The sequence below is a fragment of the Terrapene carolina genome, unplaced genomic scaffold, assembly GCF_002925995.2.
Source record: "Terrapene carolina triunguis isolate 2854851 unplaced genomic scaffold, T_m_triunguis-2.0 Scaffold227, whole genome shotgun sequence".
In the NCBI taxonomy this organism is placed as follows: Eukaryota; Metazoa; Chordata; order Testudines; family Emydidae; genus Terrapene; species Terrapene triunguis.
The window spans coordinates 2,577,585-2,598,244 of NW_020664578.1; the positions used below are offsets into that span (position 1 = coordinate 2,577,585).

The following is a 20,660-nucleotide window of genomic DNA, read 5'->3' on the forward strand; positions in this document are numbered from 1 at the left end:
CCCAGCTCTGGGAAGGGAGAGTGGCCGAGGGATCACAGCATGGGACTGGGGGGGCCAGGACTCCTGGGTTCTGTTCCCGTCCAGCCGGGGCAGCCTCCACAGTTCGATGCCCCCTGGCCAGGGAGACACTCTCCCACCCCCGGTGCCCTCACTCACCTGGGGCCTCAGCCTGGCTGGTCAGGGGGGAGGGGGGTCTCTTAGGCCCATGCAGCAACCATAGCAACCCCGCCCCCTTCAACTTCCGGCTCGCCGCTGATTACTTCCGGTCACGTCCGCTGGCTCCGATTCCCCCCCTCGGCGGCTATAGCCGGGGGAATGGGGCGACCCGATAGTCAGGGCTATAGAGACTCTATCCTTTGTCCGCTAGAGCGCACGGCGATAACGGGGCCGCTCTACCCGCACCCCTGTTCGTCTCGGTGGTAAGACTGGAGCGCTAAAGCGCAGGCCATCGGTGGAATTTACGAGGCGACGCTCTATCCTCACCCTCGTCCAAGTCTCTCTGGCCAAGTGGAGGGCTTGGGACACGGAAGGAACGAGGGGGCCGCTCTACCTTGCAGTCCCCTCGTCTCGCTAGCCTGGTGGAGGACCGAGTCTCCCGGCGGAGCACAAGAGAGTAGGCGGAAGTGGGCGGCTAGAGGGGCCTGCTCGTCGCTCTATCCGCGCGGGGCCCTAGTCTCGGCGTTCCCCCCCGGAGGACTGACGGCAGGGGGAACCGCGGGAGGGGGAAAGAGAAGATGGCGGAGGCCTCGGCAGCGGCCGCCGTGTCCCAGCATCGGTTCTTCTGCCACAGCTGCAAGGGGGAGGTCAGCCCCAAGCTGCCGGTAAGGGGCGGGGCCAGGCTCCCGGGCGGGGGGCGTGACCCCCCCAGATCCCCCGAGGGAGGGGCCCGGGCGGGGGGGGGACCCAGCACCCCCCCCATGAACGGGGGGGGGGGGGGGGAACCCCGGCCCCCCCCCCCCGGGGGGGGGGGGGGGGGGGGGGGATACACCCCCCCTTCCCCCCCCCCCGAGGTGTGTGTGAGGGGGTGTCTAACCCCCTCTCGCTGGGGAAGCGGCTGGAGTTTAACATTCAATCCTTGTCCTCGGGGCTAGAGGGGGCCCAGGCAGGAGGGGTTGAAACCCCAGCCCCCCCCCCCATGTGAGAAAGGGGGGGGTTAAACCCCAACATTTCACCCAGGGAGAAAGGGGGCCCGGGGGTGAGGTTCAAACCCCCAAATCTGCCTTTTCCCGAGGAGGAGGAGGGCAAGTATGGGCTACACCTCAATGGTCCTTGGGGGTTAAACCCCAACATCCCCCCTTCCCTAAGGGAAGGGGGTTAAACCACAACATATTCCCTGAAAGGGGGGGCAGGCCTGGGGGTTAAGCCCAGCTTCAGGGATAGGCTCCTTCTTCCCTCTCCCGCCTGAGGTGGCAGGGGATGGGGGCAAGAGGAAGGTGGGGTTAAACTCCAGCACATCTCTTGGGGGTCGGGGGGGGGAGGTTGAAGGTCCCTCCAGTTGAGCCCTCTAATCTCCACAGCATAGAACTGGAAAGGGAGGTGTTCAGCCCCAGATTGTCGTTCAAAGAGATGAAGGCACAAGGGGCTAAACACCCCCGCCTCCCTCGCCCCCCCCCCCCAAGTCCCTCCCTTTAGTGTTGGAGAGGCTGAGAGGTTAAACCTCAAGCTTCCCTGATGGGAGGAGCCTGTAAGGTAGGGGGGGGTGTGGTGGGCGGGGGCTAATCCCAACCATCCCCATGGAGAGAGGGGGGGTTCCCTTTAGGAACACAAGGAAGGTTAAGCCTCACTGAGAGTGGAGGTAAACCCCAGTTCACCCTTCACAGTGGCCCCAGGTCTTCTAGAAAGCAAGGGCACCCACTCTCCTTGCTCTTGAGAGAGAACCACTGGGGGAGAGAGGCAGGTACCCAATGGCATAGTATCGTAGGACTGGAAGGGACGTCGAGAGGTCATCTAGTCCAGTCCCCTGCGTGGAGGGAGGACTTCTAATTCTCACGGTGAGAAGGGCAAATTTCAATTCCCTGGACAGAGGATCAGTAGGGCCCCAGGCAAGGGAGCTTCTCCCTCGTGCCCTAGGAAAATGGTTCTCCTTTTGAGTACCCTCTCTGGGTGTGCGTATCTCAGTAAAATAGTCCCGCGTCTCTTTGAGGTTGAAGTTGTATGCGATGTAGTAGCGGGGCTGTGTCACAGCTAACACCAGCGGTTCTGCGATAGGGTGGAGGGGTCTGGACAAGTCCAGTCTGTGGTCTCTCCATTTAGATCGAAAATGGTTAGAGTCAAAGGGTGTCCTTGTTGTGCTGCTGATGTTCTAGTGATGTCAGATCATATCTCGGTGACCTCCTGTCTTGGGAGGTGGTGTTGGGGAGCATAAGGCTATTTGAGGAGAGGAACAGGCAATGTAGCTTGACCAGATCAGACCAGGCACGTAATACCTTTTTTGCCTGATATATAGGAATGTCTGGACATTCTTTGCTAAAGGGGTGCCCCTCACCCTCCCCCCACCTCCTCCGTACCTAAGTTTCCCCACCTGTAAAATTAGGATAATACCTACCTACCTTCTGAGAGAGCAGGTATAGGAAGATTGTGAGGTTCTTAAAGTTTGTGATGCGCCTTAAGATTCTCAGAAGAAAGAAGCGAACGAAGAGCAGGGTGCTGCAGCAAAATTTCAATGATCCGGACCCTGAAACAGGGTGATGTCCTCCAATTCCTGGGAATTTCGTAGATGGGGGGCACCCTTCAGTTATCCAGACTGATTCAGCATCCCGCTGACATTTAGGTAAACCAGGTAATGCTGCGCTATTGTTCTTCCCCTCTGCACCGTGAAGGGAGGTGAGAGGGGGCCTCAAGGATTTTTTTTTACTTTAAAAATCATTCCTACATGACGTGAATGATGATCCCGAAGATTTCTCTAGCTTGCGTCACAGGTAGCTCCCGCCTCTGCAACTGCATATAGTCCTGTTGAGACTTAGGCTTGTCCATCAGAAATGCAAATCGATCATGTCTCTCTCTGCTTCCAAACCCAGCCTATGTCCCCTCAAGTGTAGCTAGTAGCCCTGCATTCTGGTGTTTTCTCTTCTCTCTCCCCCTCCCAAATCATGTTCGGCTCCCTCTTTATACTACTTGCCTCTGTTGCTGACTTATGCAGTTTTCCCTCCCATGTTTCAACTGTCCTTTGTTGTAAAGAAACGCTGCCCTAAATTGCTCGCGACCAATTCTCTTCCGTAACTGGGATTCAGGATTTCCTGATGCCATTAGTGCATTTCTTTGGGATTGGAACTAAAACTCCAGGCCTAGTATGTCCATGCATTTACGTGTCACGTTGTTGTTCGATTGTTCACCATGTAAACATCTTTGCATTGGCTCAGTTTTTTTCCTTTTGCCTTGATGTATATGTCCTACCCAGGCCCCTTTATTTCTAAATCAGAGTCTTCAGTTTTGCTCTGCCTGGGCATTAGAGCTTCTGGATTCTTTGTAAGGCTAATGACTTGACCTGGCTTTTATTATTCTAATTAGTAGCACCCAGAACCCTAATTGGGATCAGGGTTGCATTGTGCTGGGAACCTGTCCTCTCCCCCTCTGTTTGTGGGCACTGTGTTGTGCTCTTGAACATTTTCTGTCTTCCACCCCGCAGGTGGCTGCATTTCAGGTATTCTTGAGGATGATACAGACTCTAGAAATGTGAGATATTATTACCCAGACTTTATAAAATGTTCAGGACTTGTACCTGCCAAACCAATGAATCGTTTCACCTTTTCAACCTCTCCACTACAGGGGTGACAACCTCTTTATCTCTCCCTGTTCCGGTCACACATCTAACCTGATGGGAACCTGCTTGAGTTAGGGGCCACCCCACTCTTTCAGTCACCTCCTCAAGTTCTCAAGCAAGGGATCTCCCGTCAGAGTCCCAGGCAGCCACTAAGGCCCTGACGTGCCTTGTCATGTCATGTTTCTGGAGGAAGACTCTTGCACTCTTCCGAAGGCCAGTCATCATGAATCAGCCTGTGTTTTGCAATCTCTGGTTGAGGCGAACTTTCCTTAAGGAGCATGAAACTGGGAGGAGAACTCCTTAGTTCTAATGACGCTCTGACACTGATTCCCTTTGTGGCCTTGGGCAAGTCACTTCCTTTCTTCATGCCTCAGTTTCTCCATCTGTAAAATGTGGCAAACATTGGTTTCATGGGGTGATGGGTTACTGTTTGTAAAGGGCTACATTAGGACTTGCTTGCAGATCTCTGAATTATCCAGAAGTCGTCCATGGACCTGTTTATGTCCAGATAGGGTGAGATAGCTCAAACCAGTGACTTGGGCCTGGTCTACTCCAATACTTGGGTCGACCTAGCTGCTTCGCTCAGGGCTGTAAAGGGTATCATGCCCTGAGCACTGTGGTTAGCTTGACCTAAGCCCCGGTGTAGATGAGGCTGGGTCGATGGAAGGATTTTCCCGTTGCCTTAGCTACTATGTCTTATAGAGGTAGATTACCTGCTTTGATGGAAACCCCCCTTCCATTGCTTTAGTCTATGCTACCCTGCTACAATGACCCAGCTGCAACATCTTAGGTGTGCTGCTGTAGCGCAGACATGGCCTAAGGCTGAGAACTAAAGACTGAGAGTCAAGACTTCTGTTCCCAGCTCTGCCAATAACTTTCTCAGGCAAGTAACTTCCCCTCTCTCTGCCAGTTTCCCTTTGTAAAATGGGAAGTTTTTGTGCTGCTTTGGTGTGATTCTTAGATTAGGGTAACATCAGCTTAAAATAAAAATGATCTCTTTTGAGAGAGATTCTGAGATTGCTCACATAGTGGGGCGAGGAGGTAATCCTTTATACCAGGAGTCACACGCTGCTGAAAAGTGTGAGGCCATCTCCTCCTTTTGAAGCAAGTGTACAACTTCCGTTGGTGCTTATTGCATGGACAGGCCATAGGTAAATCTCTCAGAACGTCAGTGGGACAACAGATCTCGATGTTGTGCTGATCTTCAATGTAGCTGTGAATTGTCTTCTATTCAACAGCAGCGTTGTTGTGATCGACTGTATATAAAAAATACACTGCTACCTCGATATAACGCGACCCGACATAACATGAATTTGGATATAACGCGGTAAAGCAGTGCTCTGGGGGGGCGGGGCTGTGCACTCCGGTGGATCAAAGCAAGTTCAATATAACGCGGTTTCACTTATAACGCGGTAAGATTTTTTTGGCTCCCAAGGACAGCGTTATATCGAGGTAGAGGTGTATTTAAAATCCACTGTTTCCATCTCTGCCTCCTTCACCAAAGAAGAGCGAGAGAAAGGCAAGCAATCCTTGAAACAAACCACATTTATACATGGCTGGAGCTGTTCTCCTCCCAGGCTGTCACGTGAAGGCTGTGGCTGTTCACTGACAGGCACAGAAAGCGTTAACAGGGGTGTTGGATCTCAGTAGTAATGTTTCCATAGCTTCTGTAGCATAACTGCTGTGCAAGCCACCATTGGCTGAATGTGGCCTGGTTTCATTTGGAGGTGGGGGGGCGGGGAAATAAACCATGTTCCTTGACTGCCATTTCAAATCACGCTCTCTGCTGTATGCTGCAGCTGCAGCCCAGCGGATATGTTTTTATGTTAAGGTAACGGGATAACTCATCTTGATTAAACCCAGCACGGGAGAGACATCGGGAAGGCTTTTCAGAATTCAAGTTAAATATCTGCGGTGACGCAAACTGCTGCCATATGCTTTTTCAAAACATTCTTCCCCCAATGGCCCATGTTACAATGAATCTGCAACTTGCCCCTCTCTTGGGTTTTCTGTGATCCTGATCAGTTTATGTCGTCAAAAATCTCATGGTCCTTTTTGGCAGGGATAGGTGGCTGACCCTGGCATCTTGATCATCCCCCAGTTGTGGTCTGAAGATATCAAATCCTTGCAGTTTCATTTATGTTGGGGAGGGGAGGTGTAGAGCTTTCCTTCACTTAACATTTCTCCACTCTTGTAAAGCACTTTGAACTCCTCCAAAGTACGCTAAAGGTTACTGCTAACTTCCCATTCCGAATCTGTTGTGTAGGGTTGCAGCGCACTGTTAAACGGCTGCCACATGTCGCCACGGGGTTGACTGCATTTTAGTGATGGATTAAATGATCCCGGTGTATTAATACTTTTAGTGCTGAGAATGTGATCAGCACTGCGCAATTCAAATACACAGAGCAGTCGGTATAAAATGTTGGCCTCGTCGATACTACCTCTATAACCAAGTCAAGGGTACAATATGATTGTCCCTTGCATTGGTGACTAATGTGTAATGAGGATAGAATCTGCATCCCTCTAAGTCCTTGTATTTGGGTAAAATCCTTGTGAAGACAAGGCCGTCTGTAGTTTTCACTCAAGTTAGCAGGTGAAGTTAAAGACTTATGGAGGGGCCTAGGGTTTATCTTGACTTGCTAACTCATGTGAAAACTGCAAACTGTCTTGTCTTCATTAGGATTGTGCCTCATATTAGCTAACTTGAGTTATGATCACACCCGTTTTCCTAGTGAAGACTTACATCAGCTGGGCTAAAACCCTGGAGCGTCCAAGGGTTTAGCTTTGTTCCAGGAATGGAGTCAGATCTTGTGTCCCCTGATTCAGCGATGTTGGTGGGGCAGTACTCTCTTTTGGGGAGTGACAGGTGCTGAAGGAATGTAAGCTCGTTACCCCTCGTCACATCAGAATTGTAAAGCAGGAAAATGCACTTTTTCAGACTTCCCCAAAACTGGCTTCCAATGTCATCGTCAAAGTAGATTTTAATCCCGCAGCCTGGAATCCCAGTGTACGGTTAAAAGAAACTTTTCAAATGTTTTCCATTAAATCTGGCTTCTTATCATATGAAAGAATGAAACTTTCTTACTATATGCAGTACATCAAAGTTCTGAGGTAAATGCACTAAGCAAGAGAGGGGAAAGTCCTATCTAATCTCATCCATGTCGGATATAGGAATAAACTGGTTGATTCTCTTTAAAAATCCTGTGACCCATATGCCTTAAAGGAATACAGTCTGTCCTGCGTTGGTTGGCAATAGCTTTGTGTAGGGAAACCTTTTCTAATGGATACCTGAGAGCAGTAAACTTATTAGAGGAAAAAGACGCACAAGCTGTGCAACTTAGTCCATCATGATCTGGCATCTTCCTTTCAAGCTGGACTCTCTTGACAGGTTTTTCTTTCTGGTTCTAATGGTTTTTTTTTCCTTCCAGAAGAATGCCTGTAGTAAAGGCTACGCTGAATGGGAGGCACCTGTGCCATGTCTGCTGTGCTCCGTTTAGGTTTGAATAAGGAATGCCTGCAATATTAATTAAAAAGGTTCAACTCATCTCAGACCGTTGAGGCTCAGCCTTTCTGAGAGTGCATTGCAGGCTAAAATTTCTGCAAAATTGTAGAGCTCTGAACTATTGATTGGGGCAGGACGCCCTTTTAATAGAAACGATCCCAGGGCACTTTACGAATGTAGGCCCTGATCCTGCCCATGCTTAAAGTCCATTCCCGTTGACGGGAACACATGAGTAGTGCTATGAAAATGAATCGGCCTGCTTGTGCTTAAAGTTAACCACGTGTGTGTGTGTTTGCAGGCCTGGAGAGCCTTGGAGATGGGTCCTGTTGCAAAGTTGTCACTGATCACAGGATCAGTCGTCTTAACCATGCAAGATGCAAGCTATATGAGCTGCAAGCTGTATATGGGGCTTATTTAACCCTTGCCCTCCCCCTCCCCCCCATGCAGCCTCCTCTTGGGTGAACATGGCCTCAGTTTTAGCAGCATGAAGTGACGCTGTATAGCAGTTTAAAACAGGAAGTGAATAATACCATAACCAACTAAAACTAGAGGAGAACTTTAAGTAGGCAAAAAATACTCACCTGTGTTGTAGGCTGGCCAGGACACTAGGTTAGAACACCCATTACTCTTCTACCTCTAAGATAGTTGGCTCACAATTAAAGGGCAAAGCATACTTCTGTGATGTCTCTCTCCATATGAATGAATTTTGCCAGACAGAGCACACCAAGGTACATAAGGGGTAGGAAAACAATTACAGCATTGAACATACATGTAAAACGTGAAATAAACAGGCTAGACTATAAAGCAATAGCAGTGAGCTAATGCCGTGGCTCTAGGGAAAGGTGGTAGAACCCATCCCGCACATGAATTGCATACGTTTGCATATTGCTACAAATCTGCAAAGCACGAAAAATACCAAGGTATCGAATAACCATTGTGACAAAGTTCAGGTCAATGCAATTGCTCCTTCCTTGCAGTGTAGCTGAAGAGGCCATACAATTTTATATCGTCGGTGAAGCTATCCCAAAATCCTCTGCAAAATACAGTTACCGAGCTAAATAATAGCAGAAAAAGAACGGAAAGATTATAGGAACAGCGCAAAAGAACCGTGTTCAGGATACATGCAAGGAGCACAGTTCAGATAGTAGGAGCTACCGAAGGGAAAGATACTAGGGTTTGGTTTTGGTTTTTCTTCTCCCCAACATGAGGAAATTGTTTTGGTTAAGGCCAGCAGGGGACATCATCATCATCTAGTCTGACTACCTGCACATCACAGAAATTATATAATGTTGTGTATATAATAGATTAAAAAATTTATCTTTAAATTGTTCCATTCTAAGTTGCCTGATAAGTTCTTGGCATAGTGTGAGCAAACACTCAAATTGTAAATAGCTGGTATGTCTTCCTTAGCTGCTGGCTGAAAATGTTCTTATGCCATGCCTGTGACACTGGTATGTGGGTGCCATGTTACTTCTGAAGTGAACTAACCTGGCTATTTAGTGGCCCCCCCAAAAATGATTTTGGTGACTCAACTGAATTCCCAGTGGAAAGGTGCCTACGTCACTAGAACTACTGCAGTTGAGGACAGTCCCAAGAGACCGGCCAAAGACTGAATAGACCACAGATACTTGGCTACCCTGTAGGGGACTGATTGAGGATTGAGACACATTGATCATGTGGAAGAAATTAGGGTGCCTGGATCCTTTTGTGTGTGAATAAAGAGTTCTAATATTCATCCAGCATATACCAAAGGAAAATTTAGCTTGAGATTCCCACATAGGACTGTAGCTTGCTGCTTGCCCTGGAAGATAAGGAGAGGAAAAGAAAATAGACTGTCAGTGACCTCAGTAGAGTGGTATGGAGGTTGTATATCTGAGCCTCTTACCCTCTGGTTGATGATAACATGGCTAAGAAGCCTGCATGTGTCGTTCCATTCCCGTTTCTCTTGATTTGCCTGCTTCAGATTGAGAATCAAGGCAAAAGGATGAAATACATATTTGCCCTCCAGTTCTGACTGCTTAAAAATAATTGGGCTTGGACACTTCTGCACAGATAATGACCAGCTGGAGGGACAGAGGGCTTTTAGCACGACTGGCCACATTGGGAAATGCATGAATCAGAGCTGATTGGTGTTGACGGAAGATTGGCTGGGTGCTTTGAGCAGTGTGCTTGAAACCTCTAGACTTCTTGGCAAAGCTTGCTCTCCCTATCCCTTCCCCATTGTGGCTCAGTCCTACCTTGGAGATGTTAGGTACCTTCAACCACTGTCGGGGGTTCAGTTTCCAGGGCCCGTGGCTTTCCAACCCAAGACTACCACGAAAGGGGCCAATTGTGATCATGGTTCTTATGATGCAGGGACGGGACTGAGACCCACCGTGATTTGTCTATGTGAGCTGTTGAGCAGTTATAAGTGGGCAACCTTCATTCACCCCATACCTAGACACTGAGCAGTAACTTAATGACGAAAGGTTCTGTATCCCTGAGCAATCCAGCGCCTCTTTATTCTTCCAGCTTTCTAGGAGAGTTTTTCAAACAATGAATAGTATTAAAAACAAAACCGTTTGTTTAGTGTAAGAAATAATGTTGAAATACCATACACAGCTCTGCTCATCTGTTTTGTTCCCATTGCTGATTTCCCCTCCATCTTAGTTATTCAGTCCAAATGCTGTATTTATCTCTGTTGTATCCTGCAAGTAATAGTTGTGACGAAGTGGGACTGTTCTTAATGGTTCCTCTGAATACTGTGTGGGTGCCTCAGTTTCCCCTATGCATTTCTTAAGTCTCCAGTGTGCATAAATGGCCGACACTGTGTATCCTGGCAACAAATGGCTGGGGCCCTTCCCCCCTGCAAGGAAATAGCTAAAGGTGAACAAAGAAATCAGGTAACCTCCTGGCCCGGGAAAGAGACAAAGGCCAGAAAGGAGGGGCTGCAGGGGGTTTCAGTTGGGAACTGGCTGTGGACGGAAAGTGAGGGCAGACGGGGTGGTCTGGCTCGCTGGGCCCCAGAATGAACCCGGCTGAGGAATCCTGTTCTCTGTACCTACAAGCTGTTTTAGAGCGTGTTCCTGTCATCTAATAAACCCTCTGTTTTACTGGCTGGCTAAAAGTCACGTCTGACTGCGAAGTGGGGGTGCGGGACCCTCTGGCTTCCCCATGACCCTGCCTGGGCGGACTCGCTGTGCGAAGCGCACGGAGGGGCAGATGCTGAATGCTCCAAGGTCAGACCCAGGAAGGTGAAGCCGTGTGAGCTTCTTGCCCTAAAGACAGTCTGCTCCAAAGAAGAGAAGGCTCCCCAAAGTCCTGACTGGCTTTGTGGGGAGCAGTTCCAAAGCATCGCCCAGGGACTCCGTAACAATAGTATATTAGCTTTTGGGCAAAATGCCTGTATTCAAGTCTCTCCAACTGATTGGACGTAGGAGAGGGCTTCCAAAAATGAATAGGGCCACAGGCCTTAAATCTGTAAGTCCTAGTCTTTCTGCACAATCATGATATCCCCTGAATCGTTGCGTCATGGACTCTGCTTTTACTACAAGAAGAAATAATCAGCCTAGTTTTAAAGATGTTCATCCTAGCATCTTCTCTGAGAGGAGCTCATGTCAGCATCAGAGTCCTAAGCAGAACTTTATCTTGAGGTCTGTCCTCTGGAAAAGAACCTCTCTGCATGCATGTCCTTCACTTGGACTGCAGTGAACTGCACAGCCAACTGAAACGCATCAGTTCTGCAGGCCTGGGGAAACAGCAGCGTCGGTGATGACACGGAATGGTGCTGGTTTAGCAAATCTTTGTAACATGGTGGCTTTAACAGAGAAAATCAAGCAAAGGATTTTAAGCAAAGCCGAATGCCGTGCTGTTTGCGTGGAGCTGGAATTTGGCATTTGTTTAACGTGTAGCCGCCTTTCCAAAACTGGCTCTTGTGTTTGGGTCCTCCCGTTGTCGGGTGCCCAGCATAGACACAGTGGGTCTGCTTTTTTGAGAGTTGCTGAGCATCCGCAGCTCCCAGGTGCAGCCCAGCCCCTTTTGAAAATCAGACCCCAGGCATCTCAAGTGGGGATGCCTGAAATCTGGGTGCTCTTAGGAAATGTGTCCCTGTCATTCTAGTCACCTTTTTCGTAAATCAAGGCGGTGAACTCCTCCGTTCAGCTGCACAGAAACCACCCCTCTTATCTCACTGCCAACTTAAAGTAAAGTTGGCTTGTTCCTGAAAGATAACAGAGCTGTGGCTCTGTCAGACCAAGAGAAGGGCTGAGTTCCAGACTCGAAGAACCCCTCCCCAGGAACACCCTGCGAGCAGCAACTTCCTGTTAAAATTAGGGGCTTGAGTCTCAGGTGCACCTGGGAAAGGGAGGAGGAGTGTCTCTTCAGACTCTTGGCACCAACTTCAGGAGCAGACCCATTAAAGTCAATGGGATCACTTGAATGCTTAAAGTTAAGCATGTGTTTAAGTACTTCATAAACGGGGGCTTCATGTAACTGAAAAGGGGATATCATGGAATCTTAGGGCTTGAGTCTCTTCCTATTAGATCTTCTAGGCCCCTTGTCTGTTCCCTATGTCACTTGTTCTTAGTTCAATCAAATAATACTCTGTTTACGCTCATAGAACATCATATTCTTCAGAGCATCCTTGTAACACTCCTGAGTCAACCCCTCTGGTTCTAAATACCCGGAAATTGAGTTAAAATACACACCCCACAACCGTGACTCTGCCCTCTTGGAGCGACATCCTAGCTCTTGGCTGAAGCCCTTTGTAGATCCATCTTCCACCCTGAATAACTTCTAAAATATTGTTTCTGCCAAGGAGCAGTGGGTGGCAGACATTAGCTGAGGTCAATCCTGATCGCAGTTTGGGGAGAATCAGAGCCATAGTTTGAACCGGGAGTCTGCAAGAAAAGTTATAAGCACCATAAAATGTTGATACATTAGTTTTCAGGTTGGCTATATCTTAGGAATCCCTTGCTCAAACGACTTCAAATTTGGACCATAACCCTACAGCAGGGCCCTAGGAGGCACAGGGATTTTCCACCCTAAATAATTACAGGTCTGTCGCATCTTAGGCGCATTTAACATGTGCGATTTCAGCTTTACGCGGTCGGCAAAAACAAAAACAAAAAAAGAGAAAAATAACAATTTAAATACTGTTTCTGTAGTGTGGGCGATTCCGCCCGCCATTACACTCAATGTAATTTTGACTATACACGATTTTCGCTTTAGGCGCTGACTGTGGAACGTAACCCCAGCGTAAGATGAGACAGACCTGTATCTCCCTACTAGTTATTGATGCCTTCAAATACTTACAGATGGTTACGTGGTCTTACTTGCGTCCTCCCTCAGTGGTTGCTTAGTCTAGCTGTACGTATTGGTATTTAACTCAAATACCTGCCTCTACACAGAACTGAGCAATGCAAGTTTTCTTTCAAGTGTGTGTGTGTCTGTTCTCTTTAGCGTCCCCATATTATTATTATTTTTAAACTGACCTCAGACTTTCACTGGTGCTGAGCTCCAGTAATTCTGGGCTCCTTTGAAAATCCTGCCGCTTATTTAGCTACCTAACTGAGACCTGAGCTCTCCGTAGAAGCTTGTCCCCTTATGTCCAAGCAGGAAGGACAAGTTGTAAATGTTCATAACTGATGCGTCAGTGTAGAAAATAACAAAACAAGATTAATCTGTGGAGGGTAGAAGGGCTTGTGGTCCTTAATAAGAGCTCCAAGGTGCTATGGTAATACTAATTATAAATAAATATATGTGGGAAATTATTTAGAAAGATTTGATCAGAAGGAAGAATGTGGAAAGCAGTTATGCTGACCCACACACACACAGGACTGTAAATTGGAGTTTGCAGTATGACAACAAAAAGACCAGTGCAAATTTTGAGGCTGCACCCATGAAGGCATCACATGACAGGGCAAGGAGGTATTTGTCATCCTCTCTCTAGCTCTGATAACATCACTCCTGGAATTTGAGCAGGTATTGGACACCCAAAGGTATCAGGAATTCAGAAGAGAGCTGGGTGATGCATTGTAGGGAGTAATCCTTTATTGGATGGACTGGACGAAGTGAGCGGTCTCTTCCATCTCTGACGCTTATGTATCTTGTCTTTTGTTTGCGCTCCCTGTAATGCCCTGTCTGATTAGCAGAACTCTTGATACCTAAAATACTCTCTTGGTTTGCATTTTGTAAAGATTCCTGCTGGGTTGTTGACGGTCTTCCTGGGAGGTGGATGTAGCCTATAGCATTTGTGCTCATAACTTCTCTGATCACTGCAGACCTACCAAGCAGTGTTCTGGCCCGAAGCCTGAATGTGCAAACATGTCCTAAACGTTTAATTTTCTCCAGGATGCGCTCTACTGATAAACCGTGTTCAATTTTTTTTTAAGAAGCATCTGGAACAAGGGGGGAAATATTAGCGATTCTTGGATTAGATTTCAGCTGTTGCTTATGACTTAACTAGTTCCATGAAACCACTAGTGAGATGTAAAGTAACTTGATCATTTCCTCCTGCCCCCCCACCGTTGACCTGTTTCGTATCTACCTGGATACACGTGGGGCTCAAGAATATGGATGACTGTATGCTGCCGAATTCAAGCTTGAAATTCTATTCCTGAGTCCTGGAAATGTTCCTTATTAAATCACTCTTCAGCATGGTGGGGGCAGAGGAAAATAATCTTCAGAGACTGCGTGTTTTTTGGTGATGTCTGCCATAAATTGAAGCAGATTTATGATGCTGGAGCAGAACTAGGCCACTTTCTAAATAAGCTTTTTAAGACCAGGAATTGGTAGGGGGAATCTCTTAAATGCTTTCCGTTCTCTCATCAGTATTCTGATGGGGATTGGAGAAAGGAATTCCCCACAACTCTAGTGTAAGAGCAGATGCCAGAATGTTTAAGCTTGCAGCCAAATTTTTACCCCCTGTTATTTAAGGGATAAACAGTAGCTTAGGCTGTTTTATGAGGTCATTGCCTGTTTTTCCTCAGGGTAAACAGCTGATTAGCTTGCCCTCATGGGAGCCAGGTTTTGCCACAGAGTTGAAATGCTCTCTGTTATTTTAAAGTGAGTTTTAAAATTTAGGAAACATTCCAAGGTTGTTCCTTAGCCCATCTGGGGTAAACTTGGAAACTAGAATCCTGGACTATGACCACCAAATGTCTAAAGGAGAAAAAACGCTGGCACAAACTGGCACCCAAGGCTGGGATATTGAAAGGGGTCTTAGATGCTTAGCTTTCCTTGACCATCAACAGAAGCTGGGCGCCTGACTCCCTTAAGCCTTGAAAATCCCATCCCTACTTGGCAGTCGTGGAGGAGAGGCTAAGAACTGGAAACCTGATCCTGTCTCTAGAGGAGGCTCCTACCATGTCAAATGTGAGACTTGGGTCAGTGTGGAGGAAGTTGCTGTCTGCGCTGGATCTCTCTGTCCGTCTCTGGGGCTGTCAATGCAGCGCCCGTCACAAGTGCTCGATTCACTTTACGGAACAGTACTTAAATACGTGTTTTTAAAAAAAAGTCTGTTCTAATGTCTTTGAACTAGAATGGATTGATTTGTAAAGAAACCCCGATGGAGCTCGCTGTTCTTCATGGAGTGGAGTCTTGCCCCTGCGAGAGAGCCCCATTAACGCCAGTGCCCTTCCGCAAGGGCAAAGGGATACACCTGCATGGGACAGCTTTCAGGATCAGGGCCAAAATGCCAGTCCTGGTTCATGCCTCAGCCAAGAGGCTAGATTGTGATATTGTGACAAGCCTTCATCCATCAAATCCGACGGATGTTAGTCGCAAATTGCAGAGTGAGCTGCGTTTAGACTGGCTGAGCGCTCTCTTGGAGTATAATTTATCCTATTAAACTCTTTCAGAACTTCTCCCTTGTCCTGACACAGCAGTTTCCCCCCACCCTCAGTATCTGACATCGCAAACAGAATCTGGGTACATGTCCAAGGGGGTTTCAGATTGAAGGTGAATACCAAAGTACAACCGCTTGCACAAGGTTTTCAGACCGTGCATACAATGGGCCTTAATGTGTACTGATATTTGAGGAAGTCAGCGTTTGGTGGAGGCTGTGTATGTTAGGGGGCATTGCTGTATGTAAGGTCAGTGAAATATTTGAAAGATCACATTGTATTAGCATTGACAGATTGCTTCTATTTGCCGACCTCTGCATTTTTTTTTTTAAGTGTTGGGCTTAAGGGACCACCAGATCCTCAGCTGTTGTAAATCAGTGCAGCTCCATAGCATTGTTGATTTAAACCAGTTGGCATCTTCTGGGCTAGATCCTCATTGTGTTTAATTTCTATTCACAAATGCATGGATTGCCGTGTGTGTTGGTATAGAGTGTGATCTTCTGGCCAGTCACAGATGCTAGCAGGTGTCTTCACCTTCTCAGGGCAGATGCAATCACTGGAAGCGAGGTTGTTTATAGAGGAGGCAGGTTCTTTGAATCACTTTCCTTTCCATGCTAGCATCGCCAGAGTCTTGCCTGGGTTCCCCCCTGAAAGTTCCTCGTTGCTGATCTTCAGCTGGGTATTGCGAAAGCCGAGAAAGTGCTCTGTATGCTGGGCGTAAAGGGGATGCAGAGCTGGGTGTTTACGTGCTGCTGCAGCCTGTGGCGTCTACAAGCTTTCCCGACCGCTTTGCATGCCCGCTGGATAAGATGCGGGGAGAGTACAGAACTCCACAAATCATGACTGGAAGCGGAGAAACACTTTCCCATAATGAGCCGGTGGGGGTTCAGTCTGAGAACCCCCATTTTGGGACGTCTCTATTCGTCCCTGCAGGCAGGATGGGAGTATTTGGTGATCAGCAGTGTCAGATGCTTCAGGAAAGTCCAACAGGGTGAGCATGGGTCTATACAGACTATGGACAAACACCAAAAAAATCGGTCCCGATAATTTGTCCCCAGAGATCGGTCGGGACGCAATTTGTCCCGATAATTTGCTCCGCCGGCAGTTTTTGTTTGTTTTGTTTTTTTTCTCCGCCGGCGGCAGGATCGGCTTTTTTTTGATCCGCTGGCGGCGTCCCTCCCCCCCCCTCACCCCCCCACTCCGGGTCCCGATATTTTCTTCCTCTCATCTGGTCACCCTAATACAGACAGCAGGAGGGTATCCACCAAGGCAACATGTGTTGTGTCACTGCCATACCCTTGCCTGAAGCCTGGTGATGAGGGGTCCCGATACAGGCAACAGGCATTGGAGCGTATTTGGTTTTGCTAGCCTCTCGCTCCGGAAATGCAGGGTGGACACCAAGCAGCGCTTAGTGAGATCTCTTGCGTCCGTTGAAGGGAAGGTTTGCAGGACTGGGTCCATGATCAAGCATAGCTTGAGGCAGGAAGTCATGGAAAATCATTGTGGCTGAGGGATTTTTCATCAATTAGGGTGAGTATTTTCAAAGGGGCCTAAGGTTGAAAGTCAGTGGGAATTAGATCCCTGACTCCTTTTGCCCCCTTAATTTTTTAGGTCAGCCTTACCTTTCTGAAGCAGCTTCCATGCTAGGATCTCAAAGAGCTTTATAAATAAAATAAATAAAAATAAAAAAATAATTTAATGGAGATCTCCCATCTCCTAGAACTGGAAGGGACCTTGAAAGGTCATCGAGTCCAGCCCCCTGCCTTCACTAGCAGGACCAAGTACTGATTTTGCCCCAGATCCCTAAGTGGCCCCCTCAAGGATTGAACTCACAACCCTGGGTTTAGCAGGCCAATGAGCTCAAACCACTGAGCTATCCCTACCCCCCCAATCACAAACATTAATGAATTAAACCTCATAATCTCCTCATCCCAGAGAAATAGGGGGCAATATTGTCTCCATTTTACAGATGGGGACACTGATGCCCAGGGAATGGAAATGTTTTGCTCCGAGTCTCTCAAGCCCATGCCACAGCTGGGAACCTAGATTTGTCTCTCCTTTGCATGCGTTAATCGCAGGCGCATCCTTCCTTTTAGATTATGCACTCTCCCCAGGACTCCCAAAATGGGGAGCACATCTACCCAGTCATTAGAGGAACTCCAGCTACCTGGATAAACGATATAAGTGGAGCTTCCTATTTCTTCCAGCACATAAACGAAAACCTGCTTTTTAAAATCTCTTTCCTATAACGGATGCATCCATTAACTTTATATTGATATCCTTAGCAGGGCGTTTGCCTAACTTCATATGACTGGGGAACCTCTGGATTCCCCAGTTCTTGAAAGTTTTGCAGCTGCACCTCTGGCACCCCCGCAAACCCCCCCCCCCCCTGCATTGATGGTGACCTCCCAGGAACTACGTGCTTCTGGTCTTGCAGCTTCCTGCCTTGTGTACAGAGCACTGAGAAGGATGATGTCATGGTTGAGCTTGTAGTAGGAAAGGTGGATGCATGAGTCCCATGGTTAATATTTTGGGGGTTTAAAGGGGTATAGCTCTGTGTGGCCATTCAGGTAAGGGAACAGGGCAACATGCAGCAGGAGACAGACATGAGGCCGTGGATTTAAAAAATTTCCAGTCTGCATAATTCAGGCTTGTAAAGGGACAGCGTAGTCAATGAGAAAACCGAATACCAGGCAGAGCTGGCATCTGGTCGGCGGACTGAGTGAATCCAGCTCATTTCTCTTATCTCCTTCTATGAAAGTGGCTTTAAAAAGAGATGACAAAGCCGTTTATGCTCTGACTTTGATAATTGCAGAGTGACGCGCCTGTAAATTCCTGCAGTGCTCACTACAGGAGGGCCAGCGCAGCGTCAGAGCGGCGTTTGAAAGAGCTGCTTTCTGGCACCTCTTTAATTGAAGTGGCTTTTTTTTCTGTCACCGTCGCTGTCAATTGGCAGTTGAAGCAGTCCTCCTCTGAGGCCTGTTATCAAAGTTCCCAGCGCTTCTCGGTAGGCTTCTAAATGGCACTCTTCTTAAATGGAGTTATCCAGGCTGGTTTGCTGCTGATAGATAAAGACCGTGTTCAGGCGGGTTGTGGCGGAGCATCCAGACACCACGGAGATACCAACGCTGAGCTGTGGAATTGCTCTGTAAGAAGCAGAAAATCTGCTTTCCAGTTAAACTACCCCAGTGTACATCTCCAACCGATAGTTTATTATAATCTACTTTGCCCTTCCCTAATGTCGATTAATCTGAGACTGTCTAAGCATTTTACACCCAATCATAGCACCTTTGTGCCTTAGATATTCTAGTCACTTGATGGATGAATAAAATGGATCACATGAGTGACATAACCAAAGGACCTAAACAAATAGGGACAATCAGTCTAGCTCCTTCCAATTCTTCCTGTTCTAATAGCATACAATGTGACGTGATATGGATGTTGAATCTCTTTAACTATTGGGTTTTTTCCCCCCTGATCTCAGCTGGGAGCTGCTTTCACAAATATAAGGCATAGCTTGTAAAGGACTTCAAGAACGTCAAGCCTAAACTGAGAGGAAGGTAGCACAGTCTACTGGTTAGAGCAAGGGGTTGGGAGTCAGGAAACAGAGGGTTTGATTTTTTTCCAATTTGCCACTGACTTTGTGTGACCTTGGGAAAGGCACCTCTCAGCCATAAAACGGGAATAATACCCACCCTATTTAAAGTGCTTTGAGATCTCCTGATAAGATGTCACGGAGGTGCAAAGTCTGTATTTTTATTGCAGGGGAAACAAAAATTCAGAATCGAAGTCAGAATCACACATGCGGTGCCTCTGAGCTTCACCTTGGGCACTGTATTTCCTGCCTGCATCTGCAAACTGAGCATCATGTGGCTAAAGACTTCCCTTTTCTCTCTTTGCAGGAGTACATTTGCCCCAGATGTGAATCTGGCTTTATTGAAGAAGTGACAGATGATTCCAGGTATTGTACATGCTCATGAATGTGTGAGGTCAATTGCTAATATATATTTGTAATCAATTTGTAAGTTGTGTATCGCAAGGCATTTAAGTGCTGTACATAAAATAAGGGAAAATGGGTGCAAAATTAAAACAGGACCTATTTATATCAACTGATAGCAGTGACAGTTATAGAACACTTATTAACACACTCATCTCCCCAGAGTAAAACAAACAAACAGTTATTGTGACACTGGAGTGATATTGACAAGGAGAACTTCAAGGAAGCCCCTTAATAAAGAAGTGGAAATTGTGAGGTTAGTCTCTGCTTGTGTCCGGTAGATCAGTGGTTCTCAACCCTTTTTCATTTGTGGACCGCTACAAAAATTTGAATGGAGGTGCAGACCCCTTTGGAAATCTTAGACATGGTCTGCAGACCCCCAGGGCTCCACAGACAACAGGTTGAGAACCACTGTGGTAGATGAGTGCTGTTATGGATTTGGGGATATAATTGTAATGCCAATTAGGCAAGTTCAGCGAGAGGAGATTTAAACCTTTGTGGTTGCAGGTATGAAGGTTAAAAGTACCTTTTCTCTCCATCTAAGCTACTTTAATTACTGCAGTGTCTGAGCACCTCTTACTCTTTAAAGTTATTTATCCTCCAAACCCCCTGTGAAGTGGGGCAGTGCTGTTATTCCCACACTACAGACAGGGAACTGAGACACAGACACTAAGGGCGTGTCTACACTAGCGCATCGCAGCTACAGTGCTGCAACGGTGCTCCTGTATCACTGTTGTGTAGACGCTTCCTGCATCAATGGAAGGGGTTTTTCCATCACTGTAGTTAGTCCATCTCTCCGAGAGGCAGTATGTAGGTCAATGGAAGAATTCTTCCATCTACCTAGTAGTGTCTACACCGGGGGTTAGGGCTAGGGGTTAGACCTAAGTGACTTGTCCAGGCCACAAACAGGGAGTCTGTGCCAGAAGAGGGGATTGAACCCTGGTCTCTCAGCTAGCTCCCTAACCGCTAGACCAGGGGTGGGCAAACTTTTGGCCCGAGGGCCACATCGGGGTTGCAAAACTGTATGGAGGGCCGGGTAGGGAAGGCTGTGCCTCCCCAAACAGCCTGGCCCCTGCCCCCTCCCACTTCCTGCCCCCTGACTGCCTCCCTCAGAACCTCCGACCCATCCAACTCCCCTGACCACCCCCTCCTGGGAACCACCGCCCCCCCCGGGACCCCACCCCCTATCTAACCCCCCCTGCTCCCTGTCCCATGACTGCCTCAACCCCTATCCACACCCCTGCCCCTTGACAGGCCCCCTGGGACTCCCACGCCTATCCAACCCCCCCGTCCCCTGACTGCCCCCTCCGCACCATCCAACCGCTCCCTGTCCCCTGACTGCCCCTGGGACCCCCTGCCTGTTATCCAACCCCCCCCCCCACTTCCTGCCCCCTTACCATGCCGCTCAGAGCAGCAGGAGCTCGCAGCCTGGCCGGAGCCAGCCATGCCGCCGCACTGCCCAGCAGGAGCTCGCAGCCCCGCTGCCCAGAGCGCTGGCGGCATGGCGAGCTGAGGCTGTGGGGGAGGAGGGACAGCAGGGGAGGGGCCGGGAGCTAGCCAGATGTGGGCCGCGGGCCA

At 48.1% G+C, this 20,660-nt stretch overlaps 2 protein-coding genes across 2 annotated transcripts in view; one reads left to right on the forward strand and one right to left on the reverse strand.

Moving 5' to 3' along the window:
- POLR3C (RNA polymerase III subunit C) overlaps positions 1–286 on the reverse strand; it is a 13,262-nt gene extending 12,976 nt beyond the window's left edge. Inside the window, exon 1 of the mRNA XM_026656279.2 lies at positions 157–286. The gene's annotated coding sequence lies outside the window, so the exon portion shown is untranslated. The remainder of the gene's footprint in view (positions 1–156) is intronic.
- A 373-nt stretch (positions 287–659) lies between these two features.
- Positions 660–20,660, forward strand: part of RNF115 (ring finger protein 115) — a 40,724-nt gene continuing 20,723 nt past the window's right edge. Inside the window, exons 1-2 of the mRNA XM_029912464.1 lie at positions 660–821; positions 18,988–19,046. Of these exons, the coding sequence (XP_029768324.1) occupies positions 735–821; positions 18,988–19,046 (146 nt within the window). The 5' untranslated portion in view covers positions 660–734. The remainder of the gene's footprint in view (positions 822–18,987; positions 19,047–20,660) is intronic.